The 21984-nt window shown below is 36.4% G+C and overlaps 1 protein-coding gene across 1 annotated transcript; it reads left to right on the plus strand.

Annotated features, from left to right (window-relative positions):
- Positions 1–8998: 8998 nt before the first annotated feature.
- LOC150033655 (uncharacterized) lies at positions 8999–12375 on the plus strand. Its single transcript, XM_090317008.1, has 6 exons — positions 8999–9091; positions 9165–9794; positions 10965–11052; positions 11228–11475; positions 11593–11728; positions 12194–12375. Exons 1-6 carry the CDS (start codon positions 8999–9001, stop codon positions 12373–12375), a joined length of 1377 nt encoding a protein of 458 aa, XP_090173134.1.
- Positions 12376–21984: the final 9609 nt, after the last annotated feature.

Below are 21984 nucleotides of genomic sequence, written 5' to 3' on the forward strand. Positions count from 1 at the left end.
TATCTATGCAAATAAATAATGGTTATTAGTACATTATTACTTGTTTTGCTAAAACTTGATTTTGGATTTAGTGGCAATTTGCTAATTAGAATTTGTTTAAAGTTTTCAGCATATCGAATTCTTCTAGAACTCTCGAATTAGTTAACGGTAAAATCAAATCAACAAACAAATTACTAGCAGTTGATAACAACAAAAGAGTTTTATCAGAGGACTGTCCTCTATCTCCCAACTCATCTAAAATTTTGAATAATATAGATGAGAGTGCAAAATTCAAACAACAAGATAAATATTATTTACTTGTTATCAAAGCATGTTTAGTGGAAAACGATAAAACTTGGATAATTGATTCAGGTGCCGCTAATCATGTCTGTACTTTCTCACAAGGATAATGGTTCCTAGAGACAGTTGACAAAAGGCGAAACAATCTTTAAGGTAGGGACCAAGGAGGTTGTTTCAACTAAAGCAATGGGAGATATGAAGTTATTTATAGGAGATAAATACATTTATCTGAAAAATGCTTATTACATTCCATCAATGAAAAAGAATCTAATATCTATCTCTTGTTTGCTAGAACAAAATTATAAAGTTTCTTTCGAAAATGACGAAGTGTTCATCAATACAAGAAATAACTAAATTTGTTTTGCAAAATTAGAAAATAACTTGTATTTGTTAAAACCGACTGAGGTTAAATCGTTTTGAACATAGAGATATTTAAAACTGCTGAGTCTCATAAGAAAAGAAAAGTTTCTCCAAATGCCTATCTTTGGCACTTGAGACCGGGTCACCTAAATCTCAATAGGATTGAGAAACTGGTTAAGAACGATCATCTAAATAAGTTAGAAGACAATTCATTACCACATCGTGAATCCTGTCTCGAGGGTAAAGATCTTTTTTTGGAAAAGGTCTTAGAGCCAAAGATTCAAAGATTCCTTAGAACTCATACACTCAGACCTTTGTGGCCCTATGAATGTTAGAGCTAGAGGAGGGTATGAATATTTCATCAGCTTCGTTGATGACTATTCTAGGTACGTGCATATTTACCTAATGCACCAAAAGTTTGAAATATTTGAAAAGTTCAAAGAATATAAGGCTGAGGTTGAAAACCAATTAGGTAAAAAGATTAAAACACTTTGATCAGATCGAGGTGGTGAGTATATGGACTTAGAATTCTAGAACTATTTGATAGAACATGGAATTCAGTCACAACTCACAGCCTCTGGCACATCTTAGCAAAACGGTGGGGCAGAAAGGAAAAACAGAACCTTGTTGGACATGGTTCGTTCTATGATGAGTTATGCTCAGTTACCAAATTCTTTTTAGGGACATGTAGTTGAAATTGCAGTGTATATTTTGAACATAGTTCCCTTGAAAAGTATTTATGAAACATCTTACGAGCTCTGGAGAGGACGTAAAGGAAATTTACATCACTTTAGAATTTGAGGTTCCCGACACATGTATTGGTACAAAATCCTAAAAAGTTGGAATGCCGTTCAAATATATGCTTATTTGTAGGCTACCCAAAAGAAACGAAAGGTGGTTTCTTTTACGATCCTCAGGAAGACAAGGTATTTGTATCGACAAATGCAAGATTCCTAAAGGAAGACGACATAAAGAATCATCAACCTTGCAGTAAGCTAATAATAGATGAAATGTTCAGAGAAATGGCAAACACATCAACAAGAGTTGTTGACAGAGTAGGTCCATCGACAAGAGTTATTGATGAAACTAGTACTTCACATCCTTCTCAAGAGTTGAGAATGCCTCGTCATAGTGGGAAGGTTGTATTGGGAATATCCTAGAACTCGGAGTTCGTGTTAACATTTTATTTATCAATAATAATAAGTTGTTGATTTTGCATCTTATTATGAAAATCCAATAAACATATCTATGACTATAGTCTGAATACTGTAACTTTATGTAGTGACATAAATAGGATCAAGTTAACAGTAGATAGCCTAAATGGTCTAATGAGTATATGGATAAAATTGGGTATCTCATCCTGGTAACACTATTAGGTGCAACACATTATGTAATTGTTACAAGAAGTTGTAAAGTGCTACAAACGATGTGATCCAAAGATCATTCATGTTGAGACATGTGAGTGGAGGCATCCTATGTATTGAGTTTGTATATAGACTGGACCACGAAAATAGTCACTTTTCTTTATAGCGATCGTTTACTGTTAAAACTGACTATTTCATTTATCAAATAACTTACGTTAACTCGATCTTAATCCTGAGCTAGCTATGAACTCCTGTTTATTCGAGATTATCCTTTGATCTACAAACGGTGAGAGTAGTCCAACAGCATTGCTCAACAAGCCTCCCATTTTAGGGATAAGATTGAATGAATAGCTGGGGACGTAGCCCTACATGATGGAATTCACTTCTACCTGATTTAGGATTAGCAGATAGGTTGTTCTCTTAAGTACTGATTCTAGGTCTTAACAATTGGGGCCCCGCCTTCTCATGATAGAGAAAGGATTTGATTCATAGGTGTTATGAATGAGAATTGGTCATTAGAGAGTCAGTGGGAACTTAAGAACCAAGATGTATTCACAGGGGTAAAACGGTTATCCTAGTTGTGATTACAAACAACCTGTGAAGGATCGACTTACTGATTATGGACATATAAAGTGGACATAATATATTTACAGTGAGGGGAGTTCAACTATGGGCTATAGTGGAGTGTCCCATAAGTTAATGAATGGGGGTTAGATCGGTCTAATGAGTTTAGCCGATTAATCTCGGATCGTTGGAGCCCATGATCTGTAGGTTCGCGATAACCCCTTACTAGCTCGTAAATGGTTAAGCTTTAGAGTAGCTTGAGAAATTAATTTGAAACATTCAAATTAAAATTAAACGGAATATGAGAATATATATTTAAATATGATTTAAATATATGAAGATGGATTTGTGCAAAAATTAATTTAATATTTGATATTAAATTAATTAGTATTATTTAAAAATTAATTTTATAAAATTAAAAATTTCAGTTTTAAAATCAAAATGGATTTTAAAATCAAATTTTGATTTTGAGATAAATTGGCATTTTGAAATACATGGACATAATGGAATTTCAAAGTTTTTTCATTATCATCTTCTTCATGCTCACACAAAACCCATTTTCTCTTCTTCATTAACTCCAAGCATGAGCTACAAACCTGCAATAAATAAAGAAGAATGGAGTAATTTTGCAGGATGCATTCTACAGAAATTTGAGAGAAATTTCGGTTGAAGAAGAGTTCTTCAAAAGTGAGTGTTGTTGTGAGCTTCTCCTTGCATTTACATTGCTTCAAGCTGTTCTTAAGTCCCATAACTTGGTCTAAAACTCCAAGAGGATAGTGGGAAAGATCTTGAGGTGGTTCACGGTGATCTTTGGAGAAGACTATTGCTGATTGATTGAGATCTTGAAGAGATCTACAAAGGTATGATCTAAAACCCTTTTATTTAGATGAGCATGCTTTAGTTTTTTGCGAAAATTAGTGAATTTGAATGCTTATTGATCCTTGTTACTTCTGCTGCATGTCATTGCACTCTTACAAGTTGTGCAACCACCTGACCGGTACATGGGTTTAATTGAAACTTTCAAGTCATCATACTAGATGATGGCTTAGAGGATCCATTAATTTTCAAACAAGCAATGAATGATGTGGATAAAAACCAATGGATTAAATCCATGTATTTCAATTATGTCTGAGATCTTGTAGATCAACCTAAAGGGGTAAAACCCATCGTCTATAAGAGAAAACGAGACCAAGCTAGTAAGGTACAAACCTATAAAGCAAGACTTATGGCAAAAGGGTTTACCCAAACATAGGGGGTAGACTATGAAGAAACCTTCTCTCCAGTTGCCATGATAAAGTCAATTAGAATAATCTTGTCCATAGCTACATGTTATGATTATGAAATATGGCAAATAGATGTCAAGATAGCCTTTCTAAATGGTTATCTTAAAGAGAGTATCTATATGTCTCAATCAGAAGGGTTTATTGAACAGGGTTAAGAGCAAAAGGTTTGCAAGCTTAATCGATCCATTTATGGGTTGAAACAAGCATCTAGATCTTGGAATATGAGATTTGACACTATGATCAAATCTTATGACTTTGAACAAAATGTTGACAAATCTTGTGTTTACAAGAAAATTGTTTATAAAATTGTCACTTTTCTGGTGTTGTATGTTGATGATATTCTACTCATTTAGAATGAAGTAGAATTTCTAGCTGATGTTAAGAGATGGTTGGCCACACAATTCCAAATGAAATTTTGGGCGAAGCACAGTATGTTCTTGGGATCCAAATAGTTCGAAATTGCAAGAACAGAACATTAGCACTATCTCAAGCATCTTATATAGACAATATGTTGTCTAGATATAAAATGTAAAATTCTAAGAAAGGAATGTTGCCTTCAGACATGGAGTTCACCTGTATAAGGAACAAATTCCTAAGACACCTCAAGGGATTGAGGATATGAAACGGATTCCATATGCATTAGTAGTAGGGAGTTTAATATATGTAATGTTGCGTACTCGTCCCAATATATGCTATGTTGTTGGAATAGTCAACAGATTTCAATCCAATCTTGGATATGATCATTGGACTGTCGTTACGAATATTCTCAAGTATCTTCAGAGAACGAGAGATTATATGCTTGTGTAGTGTTGAGGATCTGATCCTCACTGGATACACTAATTCTAACTTTCAAACCGATATTGATTCTAGGAAATCAACTTCGGGGTCAGTATTCACTCTGAATGGAGGAGCAGTTATGTGGAGAAGCATCAAACAGAGTTGTATTACTGACTCCACAATGGAAGCTGAGTATGTAGCTGCAAGTGAAGCAATACAAGAAGCAGTATGACTTAGAAAGTTCCTGACCGACTTGGAAGTAGTTCCTAATATTGTGAAAACAGTGGAGCAGTTGCAAATTCAAAGGAACCTCGAAGCCATAAACAAGGAAAGCACATCGAGCGAAAGTACCATCTCATCAGAGAGATTGTACACAGAAGAGATGTGATCGTCACACATATAGCCTCACAAGACAACTTAGCTGATCCATTTACAAAGGCCCTCTCGGCTAAAGTGTTCGAAGGCCACCTAGTAGGATTAGGTCTGCGAGATATTTATCACTAGGGAAAGTAGGAGAATATATGGATATATAATGCCCTAGTTTATTGTATTTATATTGTTCTCTCAATGTAACTCAAGATGATCTATATTTGTATATATTGATCCACTGGAGTTTTAGTCCAAGTGGGAGTATTGTTGGGTTTTATGTCTTAAAACTCATAGTTTGTAAAAATTAAACATATTCTATTATCAAATAAAAGATGTTATTCAACATTTCTTCAATAAAGGTATTGAATCTATTAATGCATTCATAAAGTTTAAATCCAATAAATTAAGATCCATGGCTATTATATGAATACATGAACTTTATGAGAGACCTAGATGGATCAAGTTTGAGTAAATATAAAAAATGCTCTATAGTATATGATTAAGGTTGGGTACCTTATTCTAGTAACACTATTGGATACGACATACTCTGTAGCTATTACAAGTTGTTGTAAAGATATTACCAATGAAGTGATCTAGATTCATTCATGTAATGATATGAGGAGTGAGGGTGTCCTATGCAATGAGTTTGTATGAGATTGGACCAAGAAATACGTCACTCTTACTTTATATACTGTTTACTGTTTAAGACTGACTATTTCTCTTAGATGTCCTAGGTGATTAGATCATAAACCAATTGTTCATTAGAGGATCAGTAGGAACTTAAGGAACAAAATGTAATATCGGGAGTGAAACAACATATTGACCCAACCGTTATTACAAACAACCTATGAAGGGTCGACTTACTAGTTATGGTTAAATCATGTGAACACAAATATATCTACAATGAAGAGAGTGCAACTATTGAGCTATAGTGGTGTGACTTGATAGTTAACGAATACTGATTAATTTGGTCTAAAGAGTTTTAGCCAATTAATCTTAATCGTTGGAACTCGTGATCAGTAGGTTCATAAGGTCGCTTTACTAGCTCGTAAAACATGAACACCTTGAATTATTAAATTGAGTGAATTTGGAATTATATCAATTTGAAATGTTCAAATTGAAACTAGGGTTTGAATTTGGATAAGTTCAAATTCAATTCAGGGTTTGTATATATTATATTTAATATAATTATTTAGCGTTTAGTTTATTGAAATTAAACGAAGTTGGAGAGTTTATGATATTTAAATATTGATTTAAATATCAATTATATGAATTAGATTCATGTTTAAATTTAATATGTGATTAATTTGATATTTGACATTAAATTAATTAATTAATTAAATATGTTTAATTAATTAAAATTCAAATTAATTTCCAATTTAAAATTTAATTTAAGAAATTAAATTTTGATATTTGATTAATTATGAATTGATTAAATCAATTTTTGATTAATTTTTGAATTAATTGATTATTGAAAAGAAAAATTGGAAAAACTGAATTCTATGGGTTTTGCCCACAGAATACCTTGAGTAGGATGTGTTCTTTCTGCAAGCATGCACAAATCCCACTTGAATTGAGAAGTAAGTGTTGGCCATTTGATGGTTGAGGAATGCTTGCATGGTGAAGAAATATAAAACTCTCAATTTTGAAGAAGAAATTTAGTGGTTCTTGAGCTGAAAAAAATTTCTACTACTTTATTTTCTTCCTCACAAGAACCCTCAATATCCTTCATCAAATATACTCAAATTCGAGTTCACCACTCAAATTCAAGGCTGAGAATAATATAGAAGATCTCTTGGTAGTTCACTATCGGTTTGGAGCTGATTTGGAGTGACGAACAGCTTGGATTCATGGGAAATCATCAAAGGTACATTCTTCTCGAAACCCTCTTTTGAAATTATGAAATAACATGCTTTAGAACTAAAATTAAATGTAATTAGAGTGCTTATTGATTCTGTTTGCTTTCGTTGCATGCTTGTGCATTCCATCACCTTAATCTCCACTAGTGGCTGAGGTGGCTTAAGAAGATTTCATGCAAAAGGGCTGGACGGTAGTATAAAAATGGAAGAGAACTTCAAGAGCTCAGTTTGGACGATTTTCTGGAGCAAACCAGACAAACTTGGTATCATTAGAAAGCTCTGAGAGTCTAGTTTTTTAAATCAGGCCTTTGGATGGGAGTTGTTGCCAAAAAGAGGTTCGGAGAAGGAATGAAGAGTCGAAGGTTAATTTTTGGGCGTTTCTGGACACTCGACAAAGAAACATAGATCTATACCAAACCACTTGATATTTCAAGCCGAAACTTTAAGGCATTATCAAGGACACCATTTCAAGTAAGTTTCTAGAAGGATCTTTGGCAAGGAAATTTCTACCGTTTGAGTTTACATATTTTGGAAGTTAAACCTAGAATCTTTGCTCAAGCAGGGAGTTGCGATTAGGACTTTTGGGAAAGATTTGAAGGCTCAGGTTAAACCACAAGGAGTTTCACATTGAAAATTTGAGGTAACATTGTTAACAAAATTCTAAACATGTTTGGAAAAGGAACTTTCTTAAAATGAGTTCTAGTTTTCATGTTGTTTGCATTAGAAATTGAATATTGAAATGTTGGACGAATAGGCAACCCCTTGCTAAGTATGAACTTGGTTAAAAAAGTAGTCTTAAAAGGGAGGACAAAGTGGCAACTAAACTCTTATTCTTTTATGTGTAGGAGAAGGTCTACAAAGCTTAGAAAGAACCACGCCTAAAGATCCGTGAGTGACTAAATTTTTTCAAATATGTACACAAAAAGGGACATGCGTTCCAAATGAATTTCTTGCTAATGTTCATGGGTTTTCCAAGCAACTAAAGTTTATACTTATGTTTTAAAGGGTTTATAGCATTTCCTAAGCATGATGTTTTAAGTTATTTAAATGAGTTTACTAATTCTAGTATATGTTAAGATTGAATGAAGTTTTACTAATTCTAGCATATGTTAAAATTGAATGAAAGGGTATTACAACTATATGTTTATAATTGTGGATCATGCATGTTGAATGGTAATAATGCTCTCAAGGCGAAAGTTAGGTAAGTGCTATGCCTAAAGCTTATGATGCTCGAATTTCCTATGAATGTTACACTTTTAATATACCGAATACCAAAGGTATAGAAGGTATCCAAGGAAGTACCTAAGGTGTTGACGGTAGTTAGCATACTCCATGTGCACGTATTTAGTTCTTTATGAGAGGCCGAAGTATGGGTCCCTTGGCTACAGTCTTTGTAATGGGACCGAAGTATGGGTCTCATGGCCGTGAATGGACATTGGGAGCTTGAGCTATGAATGCTCATCCTCAACTAATGTTTGACAATATGATTGATTATAACGCTATGATTAATGTATCATACTATGTATGTTGCTTGAGATTATTTCCAACGTGTTTATTTATTTACATTAATGCAATGAAAGGCTTGAGAAGAAATATATTTCTATAAGTCACTCACTGGGCAACTAGCTCACTGTTTTCAAATATTTTCGTTTTTCCCAGGTAGTGGTTAGTTTCCTTGTGGTTGAACCCACTGCAGCTTGCCACCCAAAGTTCGGATATCGAAGGAAGAAACTTAGGTTAAGCTTGTTTTGATGTACACATATTTGGAGAGGAGTTTGGGACTTGTGGAACTTATTTTCTTTTGGGACCCATGTTTATTCTTATCATTTTTTGTTGGACATATGTTTGTTTTTGGAACTGTAATTAAGTCTTTATGTCGGTTAATGTCATAATTGTTTTATTGCCAAGTCGTTTTTCATATTGAGGTTTTAAGGAGGTTTCACTTAAGTTAGGCAGTAAGTGCTGGCAAATAGGTCGGTAACTGCTGCCCTCATATCCTCTTTTGGTTTTAGATGGTAAATTGGGAGGGGGTTTTACAAGTTGGTATCAAAGCATAAGGTTCTGGGAATAAGAGAGAGTTCATGCATATGTCTAGTTCCCAATGGTATGAGTCCCTAATATGTGTAATATCAATTAGGTAAAGATGTCGAGAAGAGGTGGCAGGCAGAGCAAGCAGATGGTGGATGGGAACACTGACCCTACTGACCGTGAACTTGAGGTCAAGAGGAACTCAAGAGTGAGTAAGAGAAAAACTCGAGAACCTGTAAATCAGAAGGTGACGTCTTAGGGGAGAGTCGAGTACTTCTCAGGCCAGCATAAATCCTCAGCTAGAGGATAGCGTGTTTGACAATATTGCCCAAAGATTGGCAGCCACCGTAAGTACAGTACAGGTTGACTCGAAAAAGAAGTACGATATTGAGAGACTTCGAGCCCTTGGTGTTGTGGTTTTTGAGGGAACGGTTGACCCCACAGAAGCAGAGGTATGGTTGGAACAAATAGAGAAATGTTTTGATGTGATGAATTCTTCAGAAGATCGTAAGGTCGGGTTAGTCGTGTTCCTGTTGCAAAAAGGAGCAGAAAAATGGTGGAAGGTGGTATCCGCTAGGCAAAACAGCTCAAATGTCTTGTTGTGGCCTGAATTTAGCAAGGCTTTTGAGGACAAATATTACCCAAGCTCTTTTCGAGAGGCAAAAAGAGATGAGTTCCATAGGTTGGTGCAAGGAACTTTGATAGTGGTTGAGTATGAACAAAAATTCACTGAATTATCCCAGTATGCTCTTCCCATTATTACAGAAGAAAAAGACCGATGTAGAAGGTTCGAGAATGGGTTGAGAAAGAAGATTAGAACTCTAGTAACTTCTATAGCTAACTGGCTGGATTTTAACCAGCTGGTGGAGACCGCTATCCGAGAGGAGGGGAGTTTGGCAGATGATGAGCAAGTGCAAAAGGATCGATCGATGTCTGTTGGGCCAAGGGACAGAGGAAGGATCGAGCGATGTCTATGAGGCCAAGGGATAGAGGATTTTAACCCCTAGCTTTAGGCCAATCAAATATGAGTAGGTCCAGAAGTGTGGATTGGCAGAAGTGCAGGAGGAGGAGACCTCAATCCTCGACTAGGTGTAGCACGTTCTGGCGAGTCAGTCGCCAGTATAGACCGGAAGCCCTTGTGCTTGAACTGTGGCAAGTAACACTTTGGGGCATGCTACAGCGGGAGTAGGGATGTCCATTTACCCTATGGGGACCTACCCTGAATGGGACGGGGAATCCCTGATTAGATGAGGAATGGGGGAGCGAGGATGATTTTTTTACCAGTTGGCTAAACGAAGACGAGGACATAGATTATATTCCCTATCCTCGTCCACGAACCCATTTGCGCACCGCCCCGCCTCAATGAATATATTATATAATTATATTTATTTAATAATAATTACTTATATTATTATTATTATTATTATTATTATTATTATTAACTCATATTTGTTTAATAAACGGAATATGAGTTTATAATAATAATCATTATACTAGTTATAATTATTATTATTATTTTATCTATATACTTTTTACAAAAATTATGGTATAAAAATGAGTTATTTTCTAATTTTCATTTCAACCTTTTCGTACTTTAATACATTTCTAAATTGTTTTAACATTTAAGACTTTCTACCTTAAGCCATAAATGTTGTAGTATTTAGATGGAAAGCTTGACTATGATTTGTAATATTTAAATTTTAACTTTTAGAAATTATAGGATTAAATTATATTTTTACATATATAATAGTATTATTTTTACACTATTTTTTTTAATAAAAAATTTATTGGAAATAACTCATTTAATATATATTATTTTATTTGATTAAGAAAACAAAATTGCTAAAAATGAATATATTAAAAAAAAACAAATGGTGAAATTTCCTCTGTGGGGAACCCGATCCCCACAGGGAATTTCGCGGAAACGGGGAATGAAATAAGGTCGCGAGAATGGGGATGGGGAAGCCTTCCCTATCTCCACCCCGCCTCTGGACATCTCTAAGTGGGAGTGGAGTTTGCTTCCAGTGTGGGCAAATAGGTCATTTCAAGAGGGAGTGGCTCAAGTAACCTGAGTGGTCCAGGCAGTGCCACAGGTGACCTCTCAGACTGTTAACCAGCCGAGAGGTGCTGGGAATAAAGGAGAAGGAACAAGTGGTGCAAAGTCTAAAGGTATGGCCCAACGACCTTAACAGCAAGGGCGTGTGTAGGCAATTACGCACCAGGAAGTCATGGAAGCTCCAGATGTGGTGACTAGTAAAGTGACTTTATGTAATCAGTCTGCTTATGTTTTAATTGATCCAGGTGCCACAGTTCCTTTATATCTAGATGTTTGCATCACATTTAGATAGGTTGCATGAGGATATATCAAAGGATTTGTTTATCTCTACTCTGATGGGAGATGTGGTAATAGTAAGTGATTGGTATAGGAGCTGTGATGTGATGATTGAAGGTCAGGATTTCTGTGTCGACCTAATTCCCTTAGATTTGCTAGAGTTTGACGCAATTCTGGGAATGGACTTCCTGGGTAAGTACCATGCTATTGTTGATTGCTATAAAAGAGAGGTGACCTTCAGGAGACCAGAGAAGCAGGAGGTAGTTCTTGTGGAATGCAGAGGGTTAACTTCAGGTAGCCTTATCTCAGTAGTAAAAGCCAGAAAGTTGATGGGAAAAGGATGTGAAGCCTATCTGACTCATGTAGTTGTCTCCTAGAATGAAAAATTGAAACCTGAAGACGCACCAGTAGTTCAGGAGTTTCTGGACGTATTCCCTAAAGAGTTGTCAGGCTTGTCACTTGATAGGGAAGTAGAATTCGACATTGACCTAATTAAGGCACGACCCTTATATCGTAAGCTCCGTTAAAATGGCGTCTGCTAAATTGAAGGAACTAAAGGTGCAGTTAAAAGAATTAGTTAATAAGGGTTATGTTAGACCCAACATGTCGCCTTGGGGAGCACTAGTCCTATTTGTAAAGAAGAAAGGTGGATCTTTCAGACTTTATATCGATTATAGGCAGTTAAATAAGGTAACGATCAGGAACAAATATCCATTACCACGTTTTGATGATCTCTTTGATCACTTGAAGGAAGCTATAGTATTTTCGAAGGTAGATATGAGATCGGGGTACCATTAGCTAAAGGTGAAGTAGATGGATGTCCCTAAGACTACATTCAAATCCCGGTACGACCACTTTGAGTTTCTGGTGATTCCTCAAATGCTCCGGCTGGGTTTATGGATTTGATTAACAGGATTTTTCACCCTTATCTCGACTAGTCTGTCATAGTCTTTATTGATGATATCCTGGTATACTCAGGTAACAAGGAAGAGCATGCTAACCATCTAAGAATAGTATTGCGGACACTGCGAGAAAAACAGTTATACGCCAAGTTTAGCAAATGCGACTTCTGGCTAGATCAGGTAGCATTTTTGGGGCATGTAGTTTTTGCAACTGGAGTTAATGTAGACCTTCAAAAGACAAAAGCTGTAGCAAATTAGGAAAGACCAACCGATGTGTTTGAGGTACGTAGCTTATTGGGCCTAGCAGGTTACTATAGGCGCTTTGTGGAGGGTTTTTGGAAGATAGCTCTCCCACTAACGAGTCTGACTAGGAAGGATGTAAAGTTTGATTGAACTTCGGATTGTGAACAGAGTTTCCAGAAGTTGAAGCAAAGGCTAGTTATAGCGCCCATACTTACGTTACCAACTCCAAGCAAGAAGTTTGTAATTTATTGTGATGCGTCCCGACAAGGATTAGGTTATGTGTTGATGCAGAAGTAAAAAGTGGTAGCCTATGCTTCTTGACAGCTAAAGAAGCATGAGGGTAACTATCCCACTTATGACTTGGAGTTAGCGGCAATTGTCTTAGCCTTAAAGCTTTGGACACATTATCTGTTCGGGGAGTGTTGCCATATTTTCATTGATCATAAGAGTTTAAAGTACATTTTCGAGCAGAAAGAGCTAAACTTGAGGCAACGAAGATGGATCAAACTGATCACAAACTATGACATTTCGATTGAGTATCACCCTAGTAAGGCCAATGTAGTGGCTGATGCCTTAAGCAGGAAGTCGATTGGGTCTAAAGTTACTGTTTTTTTCAATAAGGGGGATGTTGGTCCAAGAATTTGGGAATTCCAGAGCGACTTTAGCAGTGGAACAAACAGGTGGATTGTTAGCCTCATTCCAGGTACGACCCACCCTAGTTGGGAATGTCCTATAACTCGCACTTTGTGTTAAACATTCTATTTTATCAATAACGATGACTTGTTGATTTTGCATCTTATAATGAAAATCCAATAAACGCATCCTTGACTATAGTCTGAATAGCTGGAGACATAGCCTTGCAAGATGGAATTCACTCCTACCCTATTTAGGGTTAGCAGATAGGTTATTCTCTTAAGTACTGACTCCAAGTCTTGAACAATCGGGGCCCCACCTTCTCATGATAGAGAAAGGATTTGATTCATAGAGATTATGAATCAGAATTGTTCATTAGAGGATCAGTAGGAACTTAAGGAACAAGATGTAGTCATAGGGGTAAAACGGTATTTTTGACCTAGCGTGATTACGAACAACCTGTGAAGGATCAACTTACCGATTATCATTATAAAGTGGACATAATATATCTATTGTGAGAGGAGTTCAACTATGGGCTATTGGGGGTTAGATCAGACTAATGAGTTTAGCCGATTAATCTCGAATCGTTGGAGCTCATAATCTGTAGGTCCATGAGGTCCCCTACTAGCTCGTAAATGGATAAGCTTTAAGGTTGCTTGAGAAATTAATTTGAAACATTCAAATTAAACGGAACAAGAGAATAAATATTAAATATGATTTAAATATATAAAGATGATTATTGTGTAAAAATTAATTTAATATTTGATATTAAATTAATTTAAGAAAATCAAATTTTGAATTATAATGGTTAAATTCATTTTATGTTTTAAAAGAAAAATAGAAATTCGTTTGCATGTTGCACAAAATTGAAAATAGGTTTTCTCCATTACCATCATCTTTATGCTCACACAAAATGCATTATCTTCTCTACTTTGATTCTCCATGCATGAGCTGCAAGCCATGCACTCCATCTCTTTGTATGTTCATCTATTATATAAAAAGAAGAGTGGAGTTGTTGGAGAAGAAGAGAATACAAAATTTGGGAGAAAATTTTCTAAAGAAGAAGCTGCCTTCTTCAGTCGGGTTGCTGTGAGTTTTTTCTGGTTTCTTCACATCTTCAAGTTGTTCTTGAGTCCCACGACTCTGGCTAAAGCTTAAAGAGCATAGTAGGGAAGGCCTTGAGGTGGTTCACATTGAAAACAAGTGAAGACAACAGTTGAACAGACATTTTCTTGGAGAGTTTATCAAAGGTATGTTATGAAAACCCACTTTTTAAGAAGAGCATGCTTTAGTTTTTACCAAAATTAGTGAATTAGAATACTTATGGATCCTTGATACTTCTGCTGCATGTTGTTTAACTCTTTCAATTGGTATCAAAGCATCTTTTAAGCTTTCACTTCGGTCTAATTTTGGCAAGGTCGATGTTTTTTCATGAGATATATGAAACTGATGCACTACTATGATTTTCTCTATTTTGGCATTTTAATTCTCCTTAATTTCTCAATTAAATTGGTATTTGGCTCTTGTTTGATGAGCATTTATATGTTAGCAAGAGTCTACAATTTATTTGGAGTCATTAGAGTTGAAATTAAGATGTAATTGAAGAAACAAGCGAAGGAGGTCGAGCTGCTGTTCGAGATTTTTTAGCTTCTGCTTAAATTTGTTACTGAAGTCCAGTTGCTAAATGATCGTTTAGCTCCAGACGTTACATGATGAGAAGAAAAGCTAGACGATAGCTTAGTAATATGCACTGGTCGTTGGGATTTTAAATGCTAAACGATAGTGTACCTCCGGGATATAAGCAATGCGTTCATTTGCTATACGATAGCATTACGCGATCGTTTTGTTTTTGTCATGGGAACTAGACGATACGTTGATTTTGCTAAACGATGGCACTATACGATCGTTCAGTAACATACACGCTAAACGATGCAATAAAGTGCTACGCGATAGCACTGAGCATTCGTTTGGTCGCGGAGCTAAGCAATTGTATAGATAAATGCTATGCGACGCGATGATGTTCTATATGATGGAGCTATGCGATTGTTTAGCTGCGACAGATACTAAACGATGACTTGAATGCGCTGGATGATGGTGTTATGTGATCGTTTAGTACTATGCGATGGAGCTAAATGATTGTATTGCGATGGAACTAAATGATTGTCTAATCCTATTCGATAGAGCTAAACGATCGTTCAACTTTCAGGAAATACATGCGATCGTGTACTTCCTCTCAACCCCAGGCGATGACACTAGACAATTACATCCAGGCATTACAGGATCGACCTTAGTAGAATATTGAGGTTGGACTGAGAGAAACCGGTTCAACCGGTTTATCAAGGTTCACTCCAGTTCAGCCTCAAATGGTTGTGGTTGGTCCGGTTCAGGCTTGTTTGGTCCGGTTCAGACTCGTCCATCCCGATTCAAGTTATTTTCGGTTCGGTTTGGAGCGGTTTGAGTGGTTCAAAGACGGTTATGAAGTTGTTTGTAATAGTTAGCTATCTGTTTCTTAATTATGCCAAAACGAATACTATAACAGTTAGTATTTAATTGTTTATGCATGAGATGTATGTGATAATTAAATAAATTCATGTATATACACACAATATGCCACGTAGATTTAAAACTCCACCGTAGGAAGCATGCTACATGCATTGACAATATGTTATAATTGTTATAATATATAGTATGCATGTTACGGTTATGTTTAATATAATAGTTATATTAGACACCTTTGTTGAATGTTGTGGATGTTAAACATGTCTAAATTTTGTAAGTTGTTATAAAATTGGTTAGACGTTTAAAATCCATAACAAAGAACAGCTGCATGCTCACTTAGATTAACAACTAATTTTAATCGTTAAAATAGATTGTTGCCTTATAAAATACGGTTACAAACTCATATCGATTCATAAACCTGTCTAAGGTTGGGGGTACTTAAGTTGACGGTTTAGGGAACACCTCCTACCTGGGGATTATGACCGAACAATTGAGAGTTGTTACCTAATTTTATGAGCTTGCGTGAGCAATGTGAGGTAATAAAATGGTTTATCACCTAGACATTGTAAGTTAAATCCAATTATAAGAGTTATATTTGGATAAACCACTTAGACTTAGGTTTATGAAATTAGCCGTCATGCCTAAGTAAATTATCCAAACATTTAGAACACTTCAGTGGGAGATTAACAATATACTTGATATATAGTTATTAATTCTCACGTCCTCAAGAGTTCATACCATCAGATCCATGCTCGACTTCTTGTCGATTTTACCTCGACTGCTCCATACGGAAAATGTTTGCATCGCTCAATAACCACTAAAAGAATTTCGGGCTTTAATGTCAGTTTTAAACCGACTGATGGGACAAGAGACATACGCAGTGGAATTAGGATCTAATTACACTCTAATTGCTTTTAATTAATAGGATAGGTTACAACCTTTGTAGCTCTTGAAAACCACTTTTCCTCACTGAATCTCGACTCGAACTCTTTTGGACCACCACTAGAATTAGCCTACTATCCTCTGGACTTAGAACCGGATTGTGGGACCTGGTGGATGAAGAAAACGAGAGAGAGAAAGAGATGGAAAAAGAAATGGATTTTCCTTTTTGGTTTTTTGGGTTTTCCTCTTTTCCGCCAAATTTTAGAAAAAAAATTTTCAAAATGTCAAAAAAGTTTTTTCATTCAAAATGAAAGCCCAATTTATAGAAAAAAACCATGCAACAATTGCATGATACAAATCTATAAAAACCCAACACCTATAATCCACTATCTTAGTGGGCTTAATATCTCCACTATAAGCCAACACTTAGCTCACTATTTTGTTAGTGGAATTATCCAACAAAAGTTTGGATTTTTCCACTAACTATAGTCAAGGGGCAAAATAGTCATTTGGTCAAAGTCAAACTTTGACCAAAAAGTCAACATTTTGACTTTTTATGATTTTTTCTATGTTGACTAATTTAGACCTCCTGAGCATGAATCCGCATTCCTTTTCTCGAAATTCAAATCACATTTAAATATAAAGTTGGTCAAACTTTTCAAAGTCAGAAAGTCAACTCTTTGACTTTTTACATCTTTGACCATTTCCATTATTTCCGAGCTTCCGAATATGCATGTATTCATATTCTTGATATTTAAATCACATTTAAATATTAAAGTTATATCTCTAAACTAAAAAACCCGACCACTATTTCATATATACTTGTCGGTTTCTCTCTCTTCACCTAATTCGAGCAATTCGAATTATTCTATCATACTATTCTAAATTTATTCCATATGAGCTAGTAGGGGAACCTAATGGACCTACAAATCATGGGCTCCAACAATCCGAGATTAACCGATAAAACTCTTTGACCTAATTAATCAACATTTGTTAACTAACGGGTCATTCTACTAAAGTCTCGTAGTTGCACTCCCCTCACTGTAGATATATTTCTGTCCATCTGATATAACCATAATCAGTAAGCTAATCCTTCACAGGTTGTTCGTAATCTCGGCTGGGTCATAAAAACCGTTTTACCCCCAAGACTACATCTTGTTGCTTAAGTTCCACAGATCCTCTAATGAACAATTGGTTTAAGGTCCAAGCTATAAACCGAATCCCTCTCGGGCCAAGGAGAGGGTGGGGCCCCTTGTTCAAGACTTGGATTCAATACTAAAGGGAACAACCTATCTACTATCCCTATAACGAGTAAGACTGAATTCCATATTGCACCCTATGTTCCCAGCTATCCACCTAATCTTACCCTTGAAATGGGAGGCTTATTGGGCCAGCGATGATGAGCTTCCCTCACCTATGCATATCTAAGGATAATTCCGAGTGAACAGGAGTTCATAATTAGCTCAGGATTAAGATTAAGTTACCTAGGTCATCAATTAACGAAATAGTCAGTTTTATACATATAACGGCATTTAGAACGTAAAAAGTGACTATTTCATGGTTCAGTCTTATGCAAACTCATTGCATAGGATTCCCCCACTTACATATCTCTATATGAACGATTCAGGATCACATCGTTTGTACTAACTACAAAGTGGGCCGCTTCCATAGTGTCCCCAGAATAAGGCGCCCAATCTTATTCATATACATAGACCATTTTGGCTATATATTTGAACTTGATCCACCTTTATGTCACTACATAAAGTTCAAACTACATTAAATAGCCTCAAGACCTTAGTTTATTGGATTCAAGATTACAATTTCAATAACAACTTTATCGAAAAATAAAACAAAATATGTTTATTAATTTACAAACTACGAGTTTTAGGACATAAAATTCAACAAACTCCCACTTGGACTAAAACTCCTAGTGGAGTATCACAATGTTGAATTTAAGTGAGAAACATATGAGTACAATAAACATATGAATACTATAAACTAGGGCATATACCCAAAAGTTCTCCCACTTGTCCTAGTTTATAAACTTCGTAGACCTAGACTCTGTAGGTAACCTTCAAACACTTTAGTCGTGAGGGTCTTTGTAAAAGGACCAACAACGTTTTGCTCAGAAGATATCTGGGTCACTACAACTTCTCCACGATGTACATGTCCCGGATCAGATGGTATTTGCGCTCAATATGCTTGCCACGCTTGTGGCTTCTTGGTTCTCTTGAATTTGCAACTGCACCACTATTATCACAATATAGGGTGATAGGCAGATGCATATTTGGAACGACTTCCAAATCTGCCAAGAATTTCCTCAACCATACTGCTCTATTTGCTTCTTTGCAAGCAACTACGTATTCAGCTTCCATTATGGAGTCAGCTATACAGGTTTGTTTTACACTTCTCCACACTATTGCTCCTCCGTTAAGAGTGAACACTGATCCAGATGTAGACGTTCTAACATCTTTATCAGTTTGAAAATCAGAGCCAGTGTATCTAGTAAGAATCAAATCCTTAGTACCATACACAAGCATGTAGTTCCTCGTTCTCCTAAGATACTTGAGAATATTTTTAATGGCAATCCAATGATCATATCCAGGATTAGACTGATACCTACTAACTATCCCTACTACGTAGCATATGTCAAGTCTAGTACATAACATTGCATACATCAAGCTCCCTACTACGGAAGCATAGGGAATGCGTCTCATATCCTCAACCTCTTGAGGTGTCTTAGGACATTGATCCTTTGACAAATGAATTCCATATCTGTAAGGTAATAGACCTCTTTTGGAATTCTGCATCTTATACCTAGACAACATTTTGTCTATATAAGTTGCTTGAGACATGGCTAGTGTTCTATTCTTGCGGTTTCGAATAATCTGAATCCCTAGAACATACTGCACATTTCCTATATCTTTCATTTGGAACTACGTTGCTAGCCATTTCTTGATGTCGGTTAGGTAACCTACTTCATTTCCAATGAGTAGAATATTGTCAACATATAAAACTAAGAACGCTATAGTAGAATTGACGATCTTCTTGTAAACACAAGGCTCGTTAACATTTTGTTCAAAGCCATAAGATTTGATTGCAGTATCAAATCTTATATTCCAAGATCTAGAAGCTTGTTTCAACCCATAAATGGATTTTTGAAGCTTACAAACCTTTTGTTCTTGACCCTGTGCAATAAATCCCTTTGGTTGAGCCATATAGATACTCTCCTCAAGATCGCCATTTAGAAAGGCTGTCTTGACATCCATCTGCCAAATTTCATAGTCATAAAAGATGAAAATGGATAAGAGTATTCTAATCAACTTAAGCATGGCAACGGGAGAGAAAGTTTCTTCATAGTCCACTCCCCCTCTCTAGGTATAACCCTTTGCTACATGTCGAGCCTTAAAAGTCTATACTTTACCGACTTGGTCTTGTTTTCTCTTGTAGATCCACGTATAACCAATTGGTTTTACATCATTTGCTTGATCTACAAGTTCCCAGACAGAATTGAAGTACATAGACTCCATTTCAAGGTTCATGGCTTTGACCCACTGATCACGGTCCACATCTTTCATCGCTTGTTTATAGGTCGATGGATCCTCTATGCCGTTATCAGGTATGACGACTTGTGTTTCTGTTAAACCCAAGATATACTAGTTTTATCTACTACTTTAGTAGATGAACTAGTTCTATCTGTAGCATCTTTGGAAATTTCATTCAATACCAGTCTACTGCGAGGTTGATAACTTCTTATGTGGTCTTCCTCTAAGAATGTGGCATTTGTTGATATAAATACCTTATTCTCTTGAGAATCGTAAAACAGAGCACCTTTTGTTTCTTTTGGATAGCCTACCAGTAGGCATATTTTTTAACGTCGTTCCAATTTTTTAGGATTTTGCACCAACACGTGTGCCGGGTATCCTCAAATCCTAAAGTGACGTAAACTACCTTTATGCACTTTCCATAGCTCATAAGGTGTTTCTGAAACACTTTTAGAGGGAACGTTATTCAAAATATAGATAACAGTCTCTAATGCATATCCCTAAAAGGAATTAGGTAACTCAACAAAGCTCATCATTGAGCGAACCATGTCCAACAAGGTTCTGTTTCTTCTTTCAGATACACCGTTCTACTGAGGGATATTAGGTGTAGAGAGTTGTGACTTGATTCCGTGTTCTATCATATAGTCCTGGAATCTTAAGTCCATGTACTCCCCACCTCGATCTGATCGTGGTGTCTTAATTATTTTACCTAACTGGTTCTCAACCTCAGCCTTATATTCTTTGAACTTTTCAAAAGAATCAAACTTGTGATGCATTAGGTAAATATGACCATACCTTGAATAATCATCAATAAAACTGATGAAATATTCATACCCACCTCGAGCTTTGACATTCATCGGTTCACAGAGGTTCAAATGTACGAGCTCTAAGGGTATTGTGGCTCTGAGACCTTTTCCAGTAAAAGATCTCTTAGTCATTTTTCCCTCAAGACAAGACTCACATGGAGGTAAATAATTTAGCCCTTGAAAGCACAAATGACAAGTAATACAAACATTACGATTTTACAAACATTATGAGTTTACTGTCCCTCTCCAATTGGTAAGTATGGATCCCTTCATAATTCTTCTTGAACATACCCCCCCAGCTTCAGAGTGTCTGGTTATAATCATCTTTGTTTGTCCACTGTTGTTCAAAGGATCACAAACAAAAAAGGTTTAAGACAAAAGATTGAAAGCGAAAATGTGTTCAGAATTCATATTCAACTAACTGTGTTTATTGGGAATGTGTATAAATGGTACATTCAAGGCAAAATTCTTTACTAGAGTTTCCCAAGAAAAAGCATAAAGAGGTTGCGATACCAAATCTTTACTCCTTTATTGCACACACAAAACAAAAAAACTCAATAGTTGAGTAAATGAAAGAATCTTCTTTTTAAAACTGTGAGTCATCAACTAAAACTTATTAAAACTGTGAGTCAAACATTCTTTTAGTGTATTTATTTAGCATAATGTACATGTTCTCAAGCCAATCAATCATTTAGTTCCTGCATCTATCGCTTAGCTCCAGTGGCCCATCGTGTAGCTCAATCGTTTAGAAAACGATCTCGCGCATAGGCTATCGTTTAGTTACCACGCCCATCGTTTACCTCCATTTTTTAGCACTAACGCCTTATCGTCTAACGTATTCGCCTATCGCTTAGCATCATCGCCTATCGTTTACCATTCCGCCTATCGTGTAGCGCATCTGCTCATCGTCTAGTGCAGCACGGTTATTGTCTCGCGCTCATGCCATCGCGTAGCGCCATCGTGTGGTCTATCGCTTAGCATCTGCGCATCTGCTATATGATCGTCCAGCGCCTATCTACACGATCGACGATTGTCCAGTGCCCGTGCATATCTACACGATCGTCTAGTGCATCGCTTAGCTCCACGTCTACCTCATTGTTTAGCTCCCTGCATTTCTACACGAACGTCCAACACCCGGCTACACGATCACCTACCTCATCCTTTAGCTCCTCGCATTGCTACACGATCGTCGAGCGCCTGCCTACACGATCGCCTATTTCATCGTGTAGCGCTACCCATTTGCTACATGATCGTCTACC

The sequence above is a fragment of the Benincasa hispida genome, chromosome 9, assembly GCF_027475165.1.
Source record: "Benincasa hispida cultivar pf3 chromosome 9, pf3_genome.v1.1, whole genome shotgun sequence".
NCBI classification, from domain to species: domain Eukaryota; kingdom Viridiplantae; phylum Streptophyta; class Magnoliopsida; order Cucurbitales; family Cucurbitaceae; genus Benincasa; species Benincasa hispida.